Raw genomic sequence first — 23,033 nt, 5'->3', positions numbered from 1 at the left:
GCCCATATTAATCTTTTCCTTTTATTAGCCAGTCTCAGATATGGCTTCTTCTTTGCCACTCTGCCCTAAAGGCCAGCATCCCGGAGTCGCCTCTTCACTGTAGGCATTGACACTGGCGTTTTGCGTGTACTATTTAATGAAGCTGCCAGTTGAGGACCTGTGAGGTGTTGATTTCTCAAACTACAGACTCTAATGTACTTGTCTTGTTGCTCAGTTGTGCAGCGGGGCCTCCCACTTCTCTTTCTACTCTGGTTAGAGCCTGTTTCTGCTCTCCTCTGAAGGGAGTAGTACACACCGTTGTAGGAAATCTTCAGTTTCTTGGCAATTTCTTGCATGGAATAGCCTTCATTTCTAAGAACAAGAATAGACTGTCGAGTTTCACATGAAAGTTCTTTTTTTATGGCCATTTTGAAAGTTTAATGTAACCAACAAATGTAATGCTCCAGATTCTCCACTAGCTCAAAGGAAGGTCAGGTTTATAGGTTCTCTAATCAGCCAAACTGTTTTCAGCTGTGCAAACATACTTGTACAAGGGTTTTCTAACCATCCATTAGCCTTCTTACACAGTTAGCAAACACAAAGTACCATAAGAACACTGGAGTGATGGTTGTTGAAAATGGGCCTCTATACACCTATGAAGATATTGCATTACAAGCCAGACGTTTGCAGCTAGAATAGTCATTTACCACATTAACAATGTATAGAGTGTATTTCTGAATCATTTAATGTTACCTTCATTGGAAAAAACTGTGCTTTTCTTTAAAAAATAAAGACATTTCTAAGTGACCCTAAACTTTTGAAAGGTAGTGTGTGTATAGATAGATAGATAGATAGATATAGATACAGTACAGACCAAAAGTTTGGACACACCTTCTCATTTAAAGATTTTTCTGTGTTTTCATGAATATGTACATTCACACTGAAGGCATCAAAACTATGAATTAACACATGTGGAATTATATACCGTATATACTCGAGTATAAGCCGACCCGAGTATAAGCCGACCCCCCCTAATTTTGCCACAAAAAACTGGGAAAACTTATTGACTCGAGTATAAGTCTAGGGGGGAAAATGCAGCAGCTACCGGTAAATGTCAAAAGTAATAATAGATACCAATAAAAGTAAAATTAATTGAGACATCAGTAGGTTAAGTGTCGTTGAATATCCATATTGAATCAGGAGCCCCATATAATGCTCCATACTGTTCATTATGGCCCCATAAGATGTTCCATATTAAAATATGCTCCATATAATCCTGCATAAAGGTTAATAAAGGCCCCATAAGATGCTCCATAGACACATTTGCCCAATATAATGCTGCACAAATGCTGATTATGGCCCCATAAGATGCTCTATAAAGATATTTGCCCCTTATAGTGCTGCACAAACGTTATGGCCCTATAAGATGCTCCATACAGACACTTGCCCCATATGCCGTAGTGCCCTACAAACGTTAATTATGGCCCCATACAGACACTTGCCCCATATAGTGCTGCACAAACATTATGCCCCTATATAGTGCTGCAGAAACGTTATGGCCCCATATAGTGCTGCAGAAACGTTATGGCCCCATATAGTGCTGCAGAAACGTTATGGCCCCATATAGTGCTGCAGAAACGTTATGGCCCCATATAGTGCTGCAGAAACGTTATGGCCCCCATATAGTGCCGCAGGAATGTTATGGCCCCATATAATGCTGCAGGAACGTTATGGCCCCATATAGTGCTGCAGGAACGTTATGGCCCCATATAGTGCTGCAGGAACGTTATGGCCCCATAGATGCTCCATACAGACACTTGCCCCATTTGCTGCGATAAAAAAAATAAATCACATACTCACCTCTCCGTCGCTCAGGCCCCCGCACTTTCAATAGTCACCTGCTCCTCGTTCCGGGTGCCGATCTGTCTCCAGCACTGATGTTCAGCAGAGGGCGCGCACTGACCACGTCACCACGCCCTCTGACCTCAGCGTCACTGCTGGAGACAGATCGGCGCCCGGAACGAGGAGCAGGTGACTATCGCGCAGCGCTGCGCTCCCCTCCCCGTATACTCACCTGGTCCTGCTGCTGTGTGGATCCTGCTTCCCCGATGCCGCAGCGCTTCATCCTGTACTCAGCGGTCACATGGTCCCGCTGATTACAGTAATGAATAGGCGGCTCCACCCCTATGGGAGGTGGAGCCGAATATTCATTTACTGCAATGAGCGGGACCATGTGACCGCTCAGTGCAGGAAGACGCTGAAGCTGCTGCTGCCGGCGCTGGGGAAGCAGGGACCGCGCCTGGACTAGGTGAGTATTTTTAGACAGCCCCCGCTCCCCCTCCCCTGCCGACCCCCAGTATGACTCGAGTATAAGCCGAGAGGGGCAATTTCAGCCCAAAAAAGTGGGCTGAAAATCTCGGCTTATACTCGAGTATATACGGTACTTAACAAAAAGTGTGAAACAACTGAAATTATGTCTTATATTCTAGGTTCTTCAAAGTAGCCACCTTTTGCTTTGATGACAGGTTGATCTGGAATATTTCATGTGTCTGTCTGTGACCTGATGGAAAACTGCCAGTTTAGTGGGTTAAAATACCAGTAATTTGGGAATAACCTAGGAAATGCTACAGCAGATATCTCTATATTATTAAATTGTTTGCCATTGATTCGGCTCTAGTACTCAATGTATCTTAACACTAGGGCTGTTCATACATGAATCATGAGCCTATAGTTCATTTAAGCAAGCTAAAACGTTTAGCTCCTTAAAGGGAACTTGTCATCTTGGATAATGCTATTTACCTGAAAATGTAGGGTTAATCTTCAGGTAAATAGTAGTGATGAGCCAATATTCTTGTTACTCGAGATTTCCTGAGCACGCTCGGGTGTCCTCCGAGTATTTGTAAGTACTCGGAGATTTAGTTTTCCTCACCTCAGCTGAATGATTTACATCTGTTACCCAGCTTGATTACATGTGGGGATTCCCTAGAAACCAGGCAACCCCCACATGTATTTATGATGGCTAACAGATGTAAATCATTCAGCTGCGGCGAGAAAAACTAAATCTCCGAGCAGTAAAAAATACTCGGAGGACCCCCAAGCGTGCTCGGGAAATCTTGAGTAACGAGTATATTCGCTCATCACTAGTAAATAGCATAACAATGTTGACCAGCCGTCTTACTGTAACTGGGCTACCTGGAGAAAATTAATTTATTTCCTCCCAAAGAACCGCTGGCATTCAGTCATGGGGGCTACAGTCACGGCTCTCACTATACTGTAAGCTGTGCGTCTAAGCATGCCCCGAAACTTTGATTAACAGCTCATTCTGCACAGTTGTGCTGTAAAACTAGGCAGGATCACATGGCACTACCATAATAACTAGAGTGCTGCCTATGAGTATAGAGAGCCATATATAAAAGAAAAGCTACACATAATTCAGGCACAATGAGTACTTACCAAGAAGCCCTATGAGTTTCGCTGTATATGGATAGCTTCCTCAGAGGTAGAATAAATTGTAATATATGCATCTGTATATAGTGTGACAGGGTCACTGAGGGGAGATATGTGTCACTGTGCATATTGGCGTCCGTGATGTGAAACCAGGAAATTTTTCCTCTAGCACACCAAGTGTTGAGAAGGTTAATTTACAGTTGCATACATGGGCTGGTTTTATGTGGACACCCATAGAGTGGGAGGGAGGGTGCTCACCTTATCTCCACCTGCATGTGTACTGACAGGACCTAGGATGATATCATGCTCAAGTGTTCATCACATGGTTTTGCTTAAATAGCTGGTCTAGACAGTCAGTGTGTGTAGTGATCTGGGAGAGGAGGAACTCCCACGTGGCTCCAGAAGGAGCTGAGGACATTGTGTGGTATCTGCGTGTGAATCCTGCAGGGAAAGGACTCTCTTGCACTTTACTCTTGCTTTGTTTTTCAGTTAGGCCAGAAAGGCCATGTTTACTTTATTCATCCCCACTAAGATTTATGCTGTGTTTTAATAAACTAGAGGGTGAGATACCTCAAGAGGCGTTCCCAAGGTATGCCTTTGCAAGAAGCCAAGTGAGTCAACCCCTCACAATAGTTATTACATCAAGTGGGAAACAGATGTTGTTGAACACTTACAAGCAAATCAGTGCTGAAAACTCATGTAACAGCCACATAAGAGATGCAGTTAGGATTGTGAGATCTATTATCCTGTGAAGATTAGCCCTATTCATTTACATGCATGCATTAGATTAGTGACAAGTATTATCTCCAAATACCTTTGCGCTGTTTTTGTATTCAGTCTTTTCATGATCTATTGCACAGCCTTATTGGTGCCGCTCATCACTCCCATATTGATTACTGACAAGCCCCGTTAACATATACGCATGCATCAAACTTTATATGCAGCTTCCTACTTTGACGCTCGGCAATACCTTAGCGAGATTGGCATCTGTATGGAGCTCACAGTTCTTTACATCTATGGTTGGCTTCCTACACTGTGTGCGTCCAACATCCACATCCAAATAATATATAATACCAGATACAACCTGTTAGGGGAAATAGAAAGGGAGAGAGTATATTATACAGTAATCCATTTTATATATGTATAACTTATGTGTGGTGTGGGCTCAGGAGAGGCGCCTGTTCCATACATTGTGGGTGCTGGCTGTGTTGCATAGCTGACACCAGAGTTTAACTGCTTCAAACAGAGCTAGCTATTTCAACGCCTTAAGGCTTCCATACGCATTAGACTAACATCATCCAAAGCCGCCGATGAAAATACCATGGCACAGAGGCATTTATGAGGTAAAAAATGGGATGCAGATTGTCATGATAGCCAAGGGGCTACTGAAGTCCCACAGTGGCGCCATTAAAGTGTAGGCTATGGCGTGGCTCCATGGGAGAATGGTCAGGGCCCATATGGAGAATAAAACAGATGTAAATAGCAATATAAAATGTACATTTATTAAATATTTATCCCATACATTAACCCCTTTCTGACATTAGACGTAATATTCTGTCCATGTGACCTGGGCCCATTTGACCATGGACGGAATATTACTTCATCTCGATCGCCCACGCACACAATTCTCACAGCTTACGCCCGGCACTAGGTTCTAGGAGCGGTCACAGACCACTCCCGGCACTTTAACCCTGGAAATGCTGAGATCGAACACGATCGCAGCATTCCGGAAGCCGACAGAGGGCTGACAGCCCCTGTCTTTGGATCGCAGACCCCGCAACGTGATGCGGGGTCCCGATAGTTGCCATGGTGACTTGATGTAGACCTGCCAATATCTGGGTCATCAGAGCTAGTAAACTTGCTGATCATGTGCAGTACATGATCAGCAAGTCTTTCGGTCAGTGCAGAGCTGACATTTTCTATAGCATGCAGATGCTGCTTCATCTCCATGCTATAGAAGCGATCAGTCTGCAAAAAACGATTGTCCCATAGTGGGACTAAATAAAAAAAAGTTTTGTTTTAAATAATTGTAAAAATATTTAAAAAAAATCAAAAATAATAATAAAAAAAAAAATCAATATATTCTCTCTCTAAATATTTGAATTAAAAAAAATAAACAATAAAAGTACACATATTTGGTATCGCTGGAACGACCCAACCTATAAAACTGTTCCCATTAGTTAACCCCTTTAGTGAACACCAAAAAAAAAAGTCAAAAAACAGTGCTTTATCGTCATATTGCTGAACTAAAAGTGGAATAAGACGCGATCAAAAAGACAGATATAAATAAACATGGTACTGCTGAAAACGTCATCTTGTCCCGCAAAAAATAAAAAGTTGTAGCTCTCAGAATAAAGTGATGCAAAAATAATTATTAGTTCTATAAAATAGTTTTTATTGTATAAAAGCGCCAAAATATAAAAAAAAAATATATAAATGAGGTATCGCTGTAATCGTACTGACCCGAAGAATAAAACTGCCTTATCAATTTTACCACACACAGAATGGCATAACCCCCCCAAAGAAAAGAAGAAATTCATGAATTGATGGTTTTTGTTCATTGTGCCTCCCAAAAATTGGAATAGAAAGCGATCAAAAACAAGACCTCACATGGGCCAAAATATGGAAAAATTATAGCTCTCAAAATGTGGTGATGCAAAAACTATTTGTATAGTGCAATTTCTCTTGTTACCCTTATGAAAATGCAAAATTTGGAGCTAAAATAACATTTTTGTGAGGAAAATGTGATATTTTCATGGCTCAATGTTATAAACTTCTGTGAAGCACCTGGGGGTTCAAAGTGCTCACCACAGATCTAGTTAAGTTACTTGGGTGGGGGTCTAATTTCCAAAATGGGGTCACTTGTGGGGGATTTCCACTGTTTAGGCACATCATGGGCTTTCCTAATGCGACATGGCGTCCCATCTCAATTCCAGCCAATTATGTGTTGAAAAAGTCAAATGGCGCTCCTTCCCTTCCAAGCTGTGCCATGTGGTTTACCCCCACATATGGGGTATCGGTGTACTCATGACAAATTTCACAACAACCTTTGGGGTCCAATTTCTCCTGTTACCCTTGGTAAAATGAAAAAATTTGGATCTGAATGAAATGTTTTGTGAAAAAAAAAAAGGTTAAATGTCCTTTTTTTTTTTTTTTGTGTAAACATTCCAAAAATTCCTGTGTAGCACCTGAAGGGTTAATCAACTTCTTGAATGGTTTTGAGCACCCTTGAGGTGTGCAGTTTTTAGAATGGTGTCACTTTTGGATATCTTCTATTGTATAGACCCCCTCAAAGGGAGATGAAATGTGATGTGGTCCCTAACAAAAATGGTGTTGCAAAAATGAGAAATCGATGTTAAAATTTTAACCCTTATAACTTCCTAACAAAACAAAAAAATTGGTTCCAAAATTATGCTGATGTAAAGTAGACGTGTGGGAAATTTTATTTATCAAGTATTTTGTGTGACATATCTGTGATTTAAGGGCATGAATATTCAAAGTTGGAAAATTGCAAGATTGATGGTGTCTCCGCGGTGTTGGATGTTTTGATCTCCCCGAGGTCATTCGTTCTTATGTTTATAGTCTTTTCACTAGGCACTGCTCCTAATACCCAGTTTCCTACTCCACACTGATGAAGGGCAAATACCCCGAATCAGCTGTCTGTGGATGGATACCATGTTTTGGCATAGGTTTACCTTTATTGGATGCTGCCCTTCCCATGGTTGTTCCTTCCCGGTGAAAGACCTGGCTATTCATTGTTTGCGTTGAGAAACACATGATGGTGTCTCCGCGGTGTTGAATGTTTTGATCTCCCCGAGGTCATTCATCCTTATGTTCATAGCCTTTAAAGGGTTAAATGACTTTAGGCCACTGATACCACAGTGCAAACATATAGAACTGGGAGCCCCACATGAAAACCTGGTCTCTTCAGCTTGGCCCAAGTGGGTTCTGGGCATCAGAATTGGCATCAAAGTGAGCAAACAGCCCATTTTCACAGATTTCAATAAGAAACTGATGTATTTAAGGGATTAAATTACTTTTGGCCAATGATCTCACACTAAGAATACATAGAAACTGATGCCCTGCATCAAACCCAGGCCCCTCCAGCCTGGACCAAATGAGTTCTGGGCATCAGAACTGGCATCAAAGTGGGCACACAGTCCATTTTCACAGATTTGAATAAGTAACAGGTGTTTTTAAGGGGTTAAATGACTTTAGGCCACTGATATCACAGTGCAGATATATAGAACAGGGAGCTGCACATCAAAGCCAGGTCTCTTCAGCCTGGCCCAAATGGGTTCTGGGCATCAGAACTGCCATCAAAGTAGGCAGTCGATTTTGGCCATTTGAATAAGTGGTGTTTTTAGGGGTTAAATGACTTTGGGCTACTGATATCACACTAAGAATACACAGATATTGATGCCCTTCAGCAAACCGAGGTCCCGTTCGCCTGGCCCAAATGGGTTCTGGGCAGGGTGGATAAAAATCAATGTTTTTTTTTAAAAAAAAAATCAAAAAAATCGGATTTTTTTTATTTAAATCGGATTTTTATGATTTAAATCAGATTTTGTTCAATAAACTGCTTTTTGAGGAAAATATTTTACCATCCAAAGGTTCTTCCATCATGAGATAAAGCTGAGTTGTTTAACTCAGTAGAATAAAGGCTGTATATGTGTAACATTCACAATGCCATGCTCTTCCAGAGGTTTCTGTAGGATTAGTGGGCAGTTTCTCTCCTATATTATCACAGACGCTCGCTTTACTTACGCAGTTCTCAAAACTGAATTTGACTCCGCAGAGGTCCCAGCCTCTTCTTCACGGCAAAAATGTTACAACATGAACAGAGTTGAGAAAAAGACCTTAATCCTATTGTTCTACAAACCTATGAATACAGAATCAACCCCTTCAGTGCCAAGTCCAAGAAGTTAGACAATATGTTTCTGATTGTTTGGAGTGGAATAGATCTGCACAACACAAGAAGAATGTGAATCTAAGTGTGGGAGGAGGAAGGGCAAGCAGACAAGAAAATGAAAGTGAAACTTTGAGCACAATACTGCAGCATAGCCACAGACAGACAAGTCTGGATCTGTTTGTGTGTACGATCTGAGGTTTATTACATTCTTTCCTTATAATGGCAGCAGGCCGTAAAAGAGACCCAGTTTGGGAATATTTTAATGAAGCTCCTTCGCCTATCGGTAAGGCAGGCATGCGTGCAAAATGCAAACGATGCAACAAAGAGATGCAAGGCCTGGTGGCGCGAATGAGACAACATCATGAGAAGTGCGGTGATGAAAATGACCAAAGAAACACTTCTGAACAGGCAGGATCTTCAGGTTGGTAAACATTTTTATTGAATCCTATTTCTAAAGACTGAACTGTCATGTGTGAGAAAAATTATATTTCTTATTATTACTGCATGTTACTGTCATTTGGTACAGTTATGAAGAAAAACAAATATTCCTTTTGGGGCAGGGGCAGTGATGTGTTGTGTACAATAAGCAGAAATTGCATAAACAATAAAATAACAGCATTGACTTTTTTTGTTTAGGGGAATTCATGGATTCTGGAAACTATCCACCTCCAAGATCACCATCATCCTGTTCTACAGTTTCAGAGTTATCCATCCAGGATAGTGCTTCATTAGCAGCAGCATCATCATCAGACACCCACAGCCACATATCACCATCACCCAAAAGGAAGAAAAAACCTTTACCTCCTGGAACCACCATAGATAAGTTTGTGATAAGCACTAGCAGATTAGAAAAAGAGTTGATTGATGAAAAAATTGCCCAGTTTATTTATGCAACGAACTCTTCTTTCCGTCTGACTGAGAACCCACATTTCATTAATATGGTTCAGTCACTCACTGAGACCAGGATACAGTCCACCCAGCAGAGCTGATGTTGCAGGGAAACTGCTGGATCAAGTGTATGACAGAGAAATGGAGCAATGTGCAACAGCTCTGGAGGGTAAAATTGTTAACCTAAGTATTGATGGGTGGAGTAATGTCCACAATGATCCTATTGTATGTGCTTGTATAACAACAGAAGAAGGTAAAGTCTTCCTTGCACAAACAACTGATACGTCAGAAAATGCACACACAGCAGAATACTTACAAGTGGCAGTAAAAGCTATAACGACATGTGAACAAAAATTCAAATGTCTAGTACGCAGTTTGGTCACTGACAATGCTGCAAACGTATCCAAGATGAGAAGAGATTTAGAAGAGCAGGGAGGGAATACAAAGCTGCTAATAACATATGGTTGCAGTGCTCATTTGCTGCACCTCTTAGCCAAAGACTTAAGTGTTCCAGAAATAAAGGCTAATGTTGTTGAAATTGCTAAATACTTCCGTAATAATCATTTTGCTGCAGCAGCTCTGAAAAGGATGGGTGGAACCAAGCTAACGCTCCCACAAGATGTTAGATGGAACTCTGTGGTGGACTGTTTTGAGCAGTATATCAAAAACTGGCCTATTCTGATGACACTTCGTAAAGAAAATCGAGATAAAATAGATGGCACTGTCACGGCTAAAATCCTCAACATTGGGCTTAAAAGAAATGTTGAACATATGCTGAGCTTCCTGAAACCCATCTCTCAAGCTTTAAACAAAATACAGAAAAATAGCTGTTTTATTGCGGATGCTGTTGAAATTTGGAAGGAACTGAGTGAACACTTAAAAACAGAACTACACATGGACAGAATTAAATTACAAGCAGTAAACAAACGAATGGGACAAGCACTGACTCCAGCTCATTTTTTGGCAAATATTGTCAATATCCAATATCAGGGTCAAAACCTAAGTGCTGAGGAAGAGGAGTTAGCTATGACATGGGTATCCAGCAATCATCCATCTTTAATGCCAACTATAATAAACTTCAGAGCTAAGGGGGAACCATTCAAGAAATATATGTTTGCTGAAGATATTTTAAGGAAGGTCACACCAGTAAACTGGTGGAAGTCACTTAAGCGCTTGGATTTAGAGACTGTTCAAGTAATGATTTCATTTTTAACAGCAGTAGCTTCTTCTGCAGGCGTTGAAAGAATATTCTCTTCCTTTGGACTCATTCATTCTAAATTGAGAAATCGGTTGGGACCCAATAAAGCAGGAAAGCTTGTTTTTCTTTTCCAGATTATGAATAGGAACAAAGAAGAAGATGATGATGATGATGATGATGATGAAGATGATGACAAGTGAGCTACAGAGGACAGCAGGGACAGTAGTATTTAAGTTTTTCATGTGTCGGCTGGGCTGACAGTCTAAGTTTCTTAAAATATATATATATTTTAGCCAAATTAGTTAACAAACATGGATGTTTGTTTAAGCAAATAACTTATGCTGTAATGTTGTTATTGTTTCAGTTGAATAAATCTATTTAAATTGTTATTAAGGTCAGGATTATTTTTCTCCTTCCTAAGTACAACAGAACAGTGGTATCCAAACATGAATGATTAACCCATTAAACTGGGGAGAAAAAAAGTAATATAAAAAGTGATTCTAAAAATCTTCATCTACTTGCATGTTAAAGTAGCAAGAACTAGTTTAGGTAGAAACTTTGATTTAAATCACTGATTTAAATCAAGCCTTACTGACTAGTGATTTAAATCGTGATTTAAATCAGTTAGATTTAAATCAAATCCACCCTGGTTCTGGGCATCAGAATTGGCATCAAAGTGGACAAACAGCCCATTTTCACAGATTTTAATAAGTAACTGGTGTTTTTAAGGGATTAAATTACTTTGGGCCACTGATCTCACACTAAGAATACATAGAAACTGATGCCCCGCATCAAACCCAGGCCCCTCCAGCCTGGCCCAAATGGGTTCTGGGCATCAGAATTGGCATCAAAGTGGGCAAATAGCCGATTTTCACAGATTTGCATAAGTACAGTGCCTTGCAAAAGTATTCGTCCCCCTGGAACTTTTCAACCTTTTCCCACATATCATGCATCAAACATAAAGATACCAAATGTAAATTTTTGGCGAAGAATCAACAACAAGTGGAACACAATTGTGAAGTTGGACTAAATTTATTGGTTATATTAAATTTTTGTGGAAATTCAAAAAACTGAAAAGTGGGGTGTACAATATTAGGCTAGGTTCACATTGCGTTTACCTCAGCCCGTTCAACACATACGTTAACGGGCTGCTGTAAACGCAAGGGCTGGTATGCCAGCACACTAGCGCAGATAGAGCATCTGCTAGCTCTATGTGCACTAGCAGTGACGGACCCGGAAACGCTGCAGCCCGCGTCCCAGGGTCCGTCACTCAATGACGGCACATCCCTAGCGCAAGCCCATTGTGGGCGTGCGCTAGCGATGCCTCCGACATAGGAAGTAATGGCGGCCGTAACGGACTACGTTACACCGCGTTTATGCCGCGGTGTAACGTAGTCCGTCTAACGGACGCCCATAACGCAATGTGAACCCAGCCTTATTCGGCCCCTTTAACCTAATACTTTGTTGCGTCACCTTTTGCTGCGATTACAGCTGCAAGTCGCTTGGGGTATGTCTCTATCAGTTTTGTACATCGAGAGACTGAAATTCTTGCCCATTCTTCCTTGGCAAACAGCTCGAGCTCAGTGAGGGTTGATGGAGATCGTTTGTGAATAGCAGTTTCAGCTCTTTCCACAGATTCTCGATTGGATTGAGGTCTGGACTGTGACTTGGCCATTCTAACACCTGGATACGTTTATTTGTGAACCATTCCATTGTAGATTTTGCTTTATGTTTGGGATCATTGTCTTGTTGGAATACAAATCTCCGCCCAGTCTCAGGTCTTTTGCAGTCTCTAACAGGTTTTCTTCAAGAATGGTCCTGTATTTGGCTCCATCCATCTTCCCATCAATTTTAGCCATCTTCCCTGTCCCTGCTGAAGAAAAGCAGGCCCAAACCATGATGCTGCCACCACGTTTGACAGTGGGGATGGTGTGTTCAGGGTGATGAGCTGTGTTGCCTTTACGCCAAACATATCGTTTGGCATTGTTGCCAAACAGTTCGATTTTGGTTTCATCTGACCAGAGCACCTTCTTCCACATGTTTGGTGAGTCTCCCAGGTGGCTTGTTGCAAACTTTAAACTACACTTTTTATGGATATCTTTGAGAAATGGCTTTCTTCTTGCCAATCTTCCATAAAGGCCAGATTTGTGCAGTGTACGGCTGATTGTTGCCCTATGGACAGACTGTCCCACCTCAGCTGTAGATCTCTGCAGTTCATCCAGAGTGATCATGGGCCTCTTGGCTGCATCTCTGATCAGTCTTCTCCTTGTCTTGAGATGAAAGTTTAGAGGGACGGCCGGGTCTTGGTAGATTTGCAGTGGTATGATACTCCTTCCATTTCAGTATGATCGCTCGCACAGTGCTCCTTGGGATGTTTAAAGTTTTGGAAATCATTTTGTATCCAAATCCAGCTTTAAACTTCTCCACAAAAGTATCACGGACCTGCCTGTTGTGTTCCTTGGTCTTCATGATGCTCTCTGTGCTTCAAACAGAACCCTGAGACTATCACAGAGCAGGTGCATTTATACGTAGTGATGAGCGAGTGTACTTGTTGCTCGGGTTTTCCCGAGCACGCTCAGCTGACCTCCAAGTATTTATGACTGCTCGGAGAGTTAGTTTCCATCACGCAGCTGAATGATTTACAGCTAGTAGCCAGGCTGAGTACATGTGGGGGTTGCCGGGTTGCTAGGGACACATGTAATCAAGCTTTCTACTAGCTGTAAATCATTCAGCTGCATGATGAAAACTAAATCTCTGAGAAGTCAGTCAAATACTTGGAGGTCAGCCGAGCGTGCTCGAAAAAACCTGAGCAACAAGTACACTCGCTCATCACTATTTGTACGGAGACTTGATTACACACAGGTGGATTATATTTATCATCATTAGGCATTTAGGACAACATTGGATCATTCAGAGATCCACAATGAACTTCTGGAGTGAGTTTGCTGCACTGAAAGTAAAGGGGCCGAATAATATTGCACGCCCCAATTTTCAGTTTTTTAATTTCCACAAAAATTTAAAGTAACCAATAAATTTCGTTCAACTTCACAATTGTGCTCCACTTGTTGATTCTTCAACAAAAATTTACATTTGGTATCTTTAGGTTTGAAGCATGATATGTGGGAAAAGGTTGAAAAGTTCAAGGGGGCCGAATACTTTCGCAAGGTACTGTAACTGATGTTTTTAAGGGGTTGTCCACTTTGATGCACAGAACCCATTTGGGCCAGGCTGAAGAGACCTGGTTTTGATGTGGGGCTCCCTGTTCTATATATTTGCACTGTGATATCAGTGGCCCAAAGTCATTTAGCCCCTTAAAAACATCAGTTACTTATTCAAATCTGTGAAAGTCGGCTGTTTACCAAACTTTGATGCCAATTATGATGTCCAGAACCCATTTGGACCAGGCTGGAGGGACCTGGGTTTGATGCAGGGCACCACTATCTGTGTATTCTTAGTATGGGATCAGTGGCCCAAAGTCAATTAACCCCTTAAACACCAGTTACTTATTCAAATGGCCAAAATCGACTCTCTGCCCATTTTGATGGCAGTTCTGATGCCCAGAACCCATTTGGGCCAGGTTGGAGATAACTGGTTTTCATGTGGGGCGCCCTGTTCTAAATGTCTGCACTGTGATATCAGTGGCCCAAAGTCATTTAACCCTTTCATTAACGCCCTTCGGTGCCCACTTTGATGCCCATTTTTGTGCCAGTTTTATAGTTTTTGTAGCTGTTTTTAAGTGTATTCACATCAGGGTACCTCGCTGCATTGTATGTTATTATTGTGATGCTTTTGTTTTTTGTTAAATCTATAAAAACAGAAAAGAAAAAATTGCTGAATAAGAAACTGACGAATAAGAAAATGAATAAATAAGAAACTAACTTCAGTCTCGTACATATACACTACACACATACCTCACCTATACACTACACACATACCTCACCTATACACTACACACATACCTCCCATATACACTACACACATACCTCACCTATACACTACACACATACCTCCCATATACACTACACACATACCTCACATACACACACACTGATACCCGCCCACCATTCCTAGGAGTAAGAAGCACTGAACATGAGCTTCTGAATTTCCATCACTTTATACCTTGTAATGAGGCAACTGTAAGACAAAACCTGGAAAATCTCAACTCCGTGGAACATAAGTGATCTGGACTGAACTGGACTTTAAATTTTATGAAAAAAGGATGAATTGGAGGATTTAAAGGACAAAACAAGAATCTCCTGGAGGATACAGACTGGAAACAGCTGGCATCATACATCTGACATCCTGATACCTGGACCTATAAAAGGTAGGAGAATTCCTTAACTACAACACAACCTATAGACTTGTTACAAATTAATCTTCTTAGAAATAAAGATTATAATTAACATATAACTACAAAATGGAAAACACAAATTTGGAACACGTAAATGAACAAAGCCCAGAGCCAGAGACACAGGAAGGCTGGGGGTCAGATTTGGAGACAACACAGGGGCAGTGGGGCAATAAACCCAAGAAGGACTATATTAGAGAGAATCCAGAGACTCTTTATGCAGATTTCACAAAGGAAGAACCAAAAAGAAAAAACAATTTATTATTCTATACAAACCAACTCTCAGCCTGGCACACTGCCCTGTGCAATCGATATAAACATGTATCTAAATCCAACACCAATAATGCCCAGCGGATTAAAATTACCAGCCAAGCAGATGACGACACCAATGTGCTCACCATAAGCCTATACAACAGTGGCACAGTTATGGTGCAGGGGACGGAGGAGATTCTGCAGCAATTTGAAAATAGTTTTTCTTATATCAAAGATCAGGCACAAACCTATAAAGGACTACAAGACCCAGCTGCTACTTCTAAGGGTATGTGCACACGTCAGGATTTCTTGCAGAAATTTCCTGAAGAAAACCGGAAATTTTCTGCAAGAAATCCGCTTTTTTTTTTGCGTTTGTTTTTCCGTTTTTTTCGCGTGTTTTTTTAGCATTTTGCAAGCGTAATTAGCTTGCAGAATACTAAAGTTTTCCAAGCGATCTGTAGCATCGCTTGGAAAACTGATTTTAAGGTTGGTCACACTTGTCAAACATAGTGTTTGACAAGTGTGACCAACTTTTTACTATAGATGCAGCCTATGAAGCATCAATAGTAAAAGATAGAATGTTTAAAAATAATAAAAAAAATAAAAAAAATGGTGATACTCACCTGCAGACAGCCGATCTCCTCAGCGGCGTCCGTTCCTATAGATGGTGTGTGCGCATAGGACCTTCGATAACGTCGCGGCTTGTGATTGGTCGCGTGAGCGGTCACATGAGCGGTCTCGCGACCAATCACAAGACCGCGACATCATCGCAGGTCCTTCACACAGAGCATCTATAGGAACGGAAGAGAGAGGATGCACCGCTGAGAGGCAGGAAGACTCCGGGGCCATCGCAGGTGAGTATATCACTATTTTTTATTTTAATTATTTTTTTTTTACCAATTATATGGTGCCCAGTCCGTGGAGGAGAGTCTCCTCTCCTCCACCCTGGGTACCAACCGCACATAATCTGCTTACTTCCCGCATGGTGTGCACAGCCCCGAGCGGGAAGTAAGCAGATCAATGCACTCCTAGGTGTGCGGAATCCCAGCAATTCCGCATTTTTAATGAACATGTTGCTTTTTTTTTCCGCGATGCGATTTTTTTCGCGGAAAAAAATTCAACATTTGCCCAAAAAATGCGGAATACACTGTAAATAATAGGAGGCATATGTTAGCCTCACGAAAAAAACGCGAAAAATACTGAACGTGTGCACATGGCCTAATGCTACCTCTAATGCTCAAATAGCGATTCCCAGACAGAGCCGCCTAACCCCCGACACTTCACACCTCTCGCCTGATAACATCAGAGACTTCTTATCTCAATTAGAAAGAGACTTGGCCCAACTGAAATTAGAATGTGAAAGAAACTCACAAGGGAATGCAAATTACCAAGCAACAAATGACACAGCCCTACAGAAAATAAGGGAAGAAATGGGTGAACTGAAATGTCAACACAAGACAGCTCTACAGGAAATGGGTGAACTGAAAAAAGACAATGATAAACTCAGAAAGGAGATTGCAGAATTAAAAACCCATAGCCTGGGCATCTGAACCAGCAGGGGTCAATGGAAACAAGCCAGAGAGCAGACAACATGGCCACCACTGAACAGAATGTAGAGACACCAAACAGCATTAAAATAATAACCAACAATATGACTGATCCTGAAACCAGAGAGATGGAAGAGAGAAGAGAACCAGCCACCAGCAAAGCAAAGCCAGCATCACAGACCTCCGTCAGCAGCACCGTAGCCCATCCAAGACATCACAAAGTCCTGATATTGTCCTAATAATGGACTCAAATGGGAAGTACCTAAATACACAGCGGCTATTCCCAGGAAAACAGGTCCGTACAATCCGCTATGCAAATATTGAACAGGTGGCAGAGGTCATCAGTAAACCACGGTTTACCAACCCAAAGTATATTATTATACACACGAGTACAAACAATCTGCCAAACCAGCACCAGCAGATCGCAGAACAACTGATCAACCTGGCAAACATGGCAAAACTAAAATTCCCGGACAGTAAAATCATTCTGTCATCGCTGCTCCCAAGAAAGGACACACCCAGGCAAACCACCCAAACCATCAATACAGAACTGACTGAAAGGATCAAGACTGTGCCAAACGTGACCCTGGCACAACACCTCTCCATAAACACCAGTCACCTGCACGATAATAAACATCTCAACAAACAAGGGGTCAGCCTCCTGGCCAAAGAGCTGAAGGACATCGTGCTAAACAGAAACCCCAGGCCTGGATTCAAAAGTCGCCATAATCACACTGAAAGACCCCAGAGAACGAAAGAGCAGAAAACCCCAATGCTACCTCCTGAACCTGGAAACAAAGCTCTTCACCCAGTGTCAGACCATCAGAGGAGGAGACCTCCACGGAGGAGACCACCAAGCCCGCACAGACACATGCAGAGCAGAGATAGGGATGAGATAAAGAACCTGCTCAATGCACTGTGCAGCAGACTAATGTGACTGGATGGAACCAAGCACAATAAAACAGTCAGAAATCCAGTTTGCCCCACACAGCCATACTCATTACAAGGTATATAAACACAAAATACACAGAAGAATGTCTTCACTTACAATCAGCAGCTGGAATATTCAGGGTCTCAACGCCTCAACCTTTGGATCTAAAACAAAGGACCCTGATTTTATACAAAGACTGAAAAATATTGACATTCAGATCCTCCTGGAAACATAGACCAGAGCCGAAAACGAATCCCTGGTGCCTATTGGATACAAGGAATTCTCGGTCCATGCCCAGAAAAATAAAAACATCAAACAGGGCCGGGGCTCAGGAGGAGTATTGATCTGGTATAAAGAGGAGCTCCACCAGTACATCAAACCGGTGAAGAAAGGAGGCAGCCACATATAGATCAGAATCAGCAGCTCCATCCTCACCTGTCAGTCTGATGTCCACCTCTGTGCCACCTATATATATACCACCGCCAGAGTCCCCCTACTTCAATCCAGACTGCTTCGAGATCTTACAAAGAGAAGCCGCCCATTATCAGACCCTGGGCAAAGTTCTCATCTTTGGAGACCTCAATGCAAGAACGGGGAGAGAGAGAGACTTCCTGACCACGGATGGAAACATCTACATACTTGGAGCAGAGAATGACGGCCAAGACCCTGTACACACTGAGAGAAACAGCTATGACAGTACAGTCAACAAAAGTGGCAGAAAGCTCCTGAACATATGTAGACGTTTAGGACTTCATATCCTTAATGGACGAAGCAAGGGTGACTCCTTAGGAAGGTATACACTAAACTCCCATGTAGGGAGGAGTGTAGTAGATTACGCCATTACAGATCTGAACCTGGCAGATGTCAGCGGCCTCATAGTCACCCCATAAACGCACCTGTCAGACCACAGCCAACTTCTTCTGTACATGAAATCTACAGAGAAACCATCCACTCAGAAGCCACAGCAGAGCGGCCTCTTCACCCGGCCTCCATCCTATAAATGGTCCAAAATGTCGGCACTAAAGTATAAAGAAGCTTCCAGCAGATCTGAAATACAGCGGATGCTCCACCACTTCTACAACCTCGAGTACAAGCCAAACCCAGAGGGAGTGAGCCAAGCCGCAAAGGACCTCAACAATATATTCTATGCAATGGCCAGACTGTCCGACCTTAAAAAGTCGACTACAAGAGACCAAAAGAAACACAGGCCAATGGCTGGTTTGACAGAGAATGTAAAGCTGTACGGAAGACCCTGAGAACAGCCTCCAACAAGAAACACAGAGACCCCAACCACCTGGGTCTGAGGGAAGCCTATGACTCCATACAAAGGCAGTACAAAACCATCCTCAGGAGGAAGAAGCAGAGTTACATCTCTACCAAGCTTAACCAACTCCAAGACGCCCTCCAGGACAACTCATTCTGGGAACTATGGAACCACATGGGCACCAAAGACAAGAAAAACAACACCCATATCCAAAATGGCAACCTCTGGCTCCAATAATTCAGAGACCTATAAAGACATTCCAAACGAAGAGCTAAGCCAAGAACAGGAAAACATAATGGCGAAACTAGAAGCAATGGAGGAAAAAATCAAAAACTTCCAAAACCCAGTGGATACACCTATAACACTACAGGAAGTAGCCGAGAGACTCTCCTCCATAAGATGTAGAAAAGCCGGTGGCCTGGATGGAATCTTACCAGAAATGCTGAAGTACAGCCCACCAGAAATACAGGCTGCAATGGCTAAACTCTTCAATATTGTGCTGAGTGCTGGCTACTTCCCTCGTTCCTGGAACCAAGGCCTCATCACACCCATTCACAAGAGTGGGGACAGGTATGACCCAGCCAACTACAGAGGCATATGTGTCAGCAGCAACCTGGGAAAACTGTTCAATAGTATTCTGAACAAGAGGATCCTCACCTTCCTCACCGAGCACAACGTCCTCAGCAAGAGCCAAGCAGGGTTCATGCCGAACCACCGCACCACTGACCACATCTATACTCTGCACAGCCTCATTCAGAGACACGTCTACAATACAAAGAATGGGAAGATATACGCCTGCTTTGTGGACTTTAAAAAGGCCTTTGATTCAGTGTGGCACCCGGGCTTATTCCTGAAACTGCTGGAGAGCGGAATAGGAGGAAAGACCTACGATGTCATCAAAAGCTCCTACATCGAGAACCGCTGCAGCGTGAGTGTGAACGGCAGAAGAACGGCTTATTTCCAGCAGAGCCGCGGGGTCAGACAAGGCTGCAGCCGAAGTCCAACGCTATTCAACATTTACATCAACGAGCTGGCTACCGCCCTGGAATCCTCCTCAGCACCAGGTCTCACCCTTCACGACGCTCAGGTGAAATTCCTGCTGTATGCAGATGACCTGCTGCTGCTGTCACCAACCGAGAAAGGCCTCCAGGACAACCTGAAAATCCTAGAGAAATTCAGCTCCACCTGGGCTCTACCGGTCAACCTAAAGAAAACCAACACCATGGTGTTCCAGAGGAAAAAGAGAAGATCAGACCAGCACCCATCATTTGTCCTCAACAACTGTGACCTCACAGGAACGGACAAATATACCTACCTGGGCCTAGAGATTCACCGGTCAGGGAGCTTCAAACAAGCCATAGAGACCCTGAAAGACAAGGCCTGCAAAACCTTCTATGCCATCCAAAGGAAACTCTACCATCTGAAGCCACCAGTGAGGGTCTGGCTAAAAATCTTCGACTCCATCATCGCCCCAATCCTCCTGTATGGCAGCGAAGTCTGGGGTCCTCACACCTACCCAGACTGGTCAAGGTGGGATTCCAGTCCAACAGAAATATTCCACCTGGAATTCTGCAAACACCTTCTCCAGGTCCATCGGAGCACCTCCAACAGTGCTTGTCGGGCCGAGCTGGGCAGATTCCCTCTACACCTAACAGTTCTAAAGAGGGCGCTGTCATTCCGGGCTCACCTGCATGGAAGCAATCCAAGCTCCCATCACCATAAAGCCCTGATACATGTAGGTGAAACAGAAAAACCAGAACCCTCGGAACAGCCCAGCCAAACCCAACCGGACCAGAACACCAATAACAACAACCTGACAAAAGCCGGAATCAGGAAGATGGCAGACGAAGGCCAGGAGAGGTATGTCAGTGACTGGAAGAATGATATCAACAACTCACAGAAACTGATCATGTACCGGAGCCTACAGAGAGACTACAGACTGGCCCCATATCTGGAGAAACTCCCGGACCCCAGAGATCGCAAGATCCTGAGCCGATATAGACTCAGTGCCCACAGTCTGGCCATCGAATGTGGCCGACACAGGCAGAACTACAAGCCCAGGGAGGAAAGACTGTGCCTACACTGTGATCAGGAGGCCATAGAGGACGAAACCCACTTCCTGCTACACTGCTCCAAATACTCAGCAGTGAGGGACACTCACTTCAGGAGACTCTCACATCTCTTCCCAGACTTCATCACCATGAAGGAGGAAGAGAAGACATATATCCTGCTGGGAGAAGAAGAGAGAGCAGTGGAGATAGCAGCGCAGTATGTGAGCGAATGTCATAGACTGCGAGAAAGAACTATGACGCCATGGACTATAGCCCCCACAATGGATCTGCCCCCATCCACCTCCCCTATGCCATGGACTATAGCCCCCACCCTGGATCTGCCCCCATCCACCTCCCCTATGCCATGGACTATAGCCCCCACCCTGGATCTGCCCCCATCCACCTCCCCTATGCCATGGACTATAGCCCCTACCCTGGATCTGCCCCCATCCACCTCCCCTACAGCTCCTACCCAACATCCCAACAGTACCTATTGCCTTTATACACTTGCTTTGGCAAAATTGATGTGTATTTGGTCCTGCCAATAAAGCTTCTTTGAATCTTGAATCTACACACTACACACATCCCTCACCTATACACTACACACATCCCTCACCTATACACTACACACATCCCTCACCTATACACTACACACATCCCTCACCTATACACGTACCTCCCATATACACTACACACATACCTCACCTATACACTACACATACCTCCCATATACACTACACACATACCTCACCTATACACTACACACATACCTCCCATATACACTACACACATCCCTCACCTATACACATACCTCCCATATACACTACACACATACCTCACCTATACACTACACACAAACCTCCCATATACACTACACACATCCCTCAGCTATACACTACACACATCCCTCACCTATACACATACCTCCCATATACACTACACACATACCTCACCTATACACTACACACATACCTCACCTATACACTACACACATACCTCCCATATACACTACACACATACCTCCCATATACACTACACACATACCTCCCATATACACTACACACATACCTCCCATATACACTACACACATCCCTCACCTATACACTACACACATCCCTCACCTATACAAATACCTCCCATATACACTACACACATACCTCACCTATACACTACACACATACCTCCCATATACACTACACACATACCTCCCATATACACTACACACATACCTCCCATATACACTACACACATACCTCCCATATACACTACACACATACCTCCCATATACACTACACACATCCCTCACCTATACACTACACACATCCCTCACCTATACACTACACATCCCTCCCATATACACTGCACACATACCTCACCTATACATTACACACATACCTCACCTATACACTACACACAAACCTCCCATATACACTACACACATCCCTCACCTATACACTACACACATCCCTCACCTATACACTACACATACCTCCCATATACACTGCACACATACCTCACCTATACATTACACACATACCTCACCTATACACTACACACAAACCTCCCATATACACTACACACATACCTCACCTATACACTACACACATACCTCACCTATACATTACACCCATACCTCACCTACAGGGCCGTTATTTAGAGTTTATGCTGCTCTAGGCACTTTTCGTGCTGCCTCCCCCATTGGTATGACTAATGCAGACACTGTTGGCAGTGACAGGCTACTTTCACACTAGCGTCGTGCACTGCACGTCGCTATGCGACGTTGCAGCATACCGACGCACAGTGTGGAAGCGCCGCACAACGGGGGCAGCGGATGCTGTTTTTCAACACATCCGCTGCCCCATTGTGAGGTGCGGGGAGGCGGGGGCGGAGTTCTGGCCGCGCATGCGCGGTCGGAAATGCTGCAGACGACGCACCAAAAAACGTTACATGCAACGTTTTTTGGTGGCGACGGTCCGACGCAACCGTCGCACGACGGTTGCAACATGTGGCAATGCGTCGCTAATAAAAGTCTATGGAGAAAAAACGCATCCTGCAAGCACTTTTGCAGGATGCGTTTTTTCTGCAAAACGACGCATAGCGACGTGCAGTGTGACGCTAGTGTGAAAGTAGCCTTAGGATACTTTCACATCAGCGATTTTTGCCATTTGCGGCAGATCTGGCAGTTTTTCCGCATCTGCCGTGTAACGGATCACTTG

General features: G+C 43.3%; 2 protein-coding genes across 2 annotated transcripts in view; both read right to left on the bottom strand.

The window, feature by feature from the left end:
* Nucleotides 1-23,033, bottom strand: part of LOC143809899 (uncharacterized) — an 848,616-nt gene that overhangs the window by 391,166 nt on the left and 434,417 nt on the right. The gene's annotated exons all lie outside the window — the stretch shown is intronic.
* LOC143807781 (cystatin-like) overlaps nt 1-23,033 on the bottom strand; it is a 29,865-nt gene that overhangs the window by 3,851 nt on the left and 2,981 nt on the right. The window contains exon 2 of the mRNA XM_077289703.1: nt 4,397-4,510. Coding sequence (XP_077145818.1) covers nt 4,397-4,510 — 114 coding nt within the window. The remainder of the gene's footprint in view (nt 1-4,396; nt 4,511-23,033) is intronic.

Source organism: Ranitomeya variabilis, chromosome 2 (genome assembly GCF_051348905.1).
Source record: "Ranitomeya variabilis isolate aRanVar5 chromosome 2, aRanVar5.hap1, whole genome shotgun sequence".
NCBI lineage: Eukaryota > Metazoa > Chordata > Amphibia > Anura > Dendrobatidae > Ranitomeya > Ranitomeya variabilis.
Note: the sequence above shows the minus strand (reverse complement) of the source record. Positions and strands in the feature narration are given on the sequence as shown.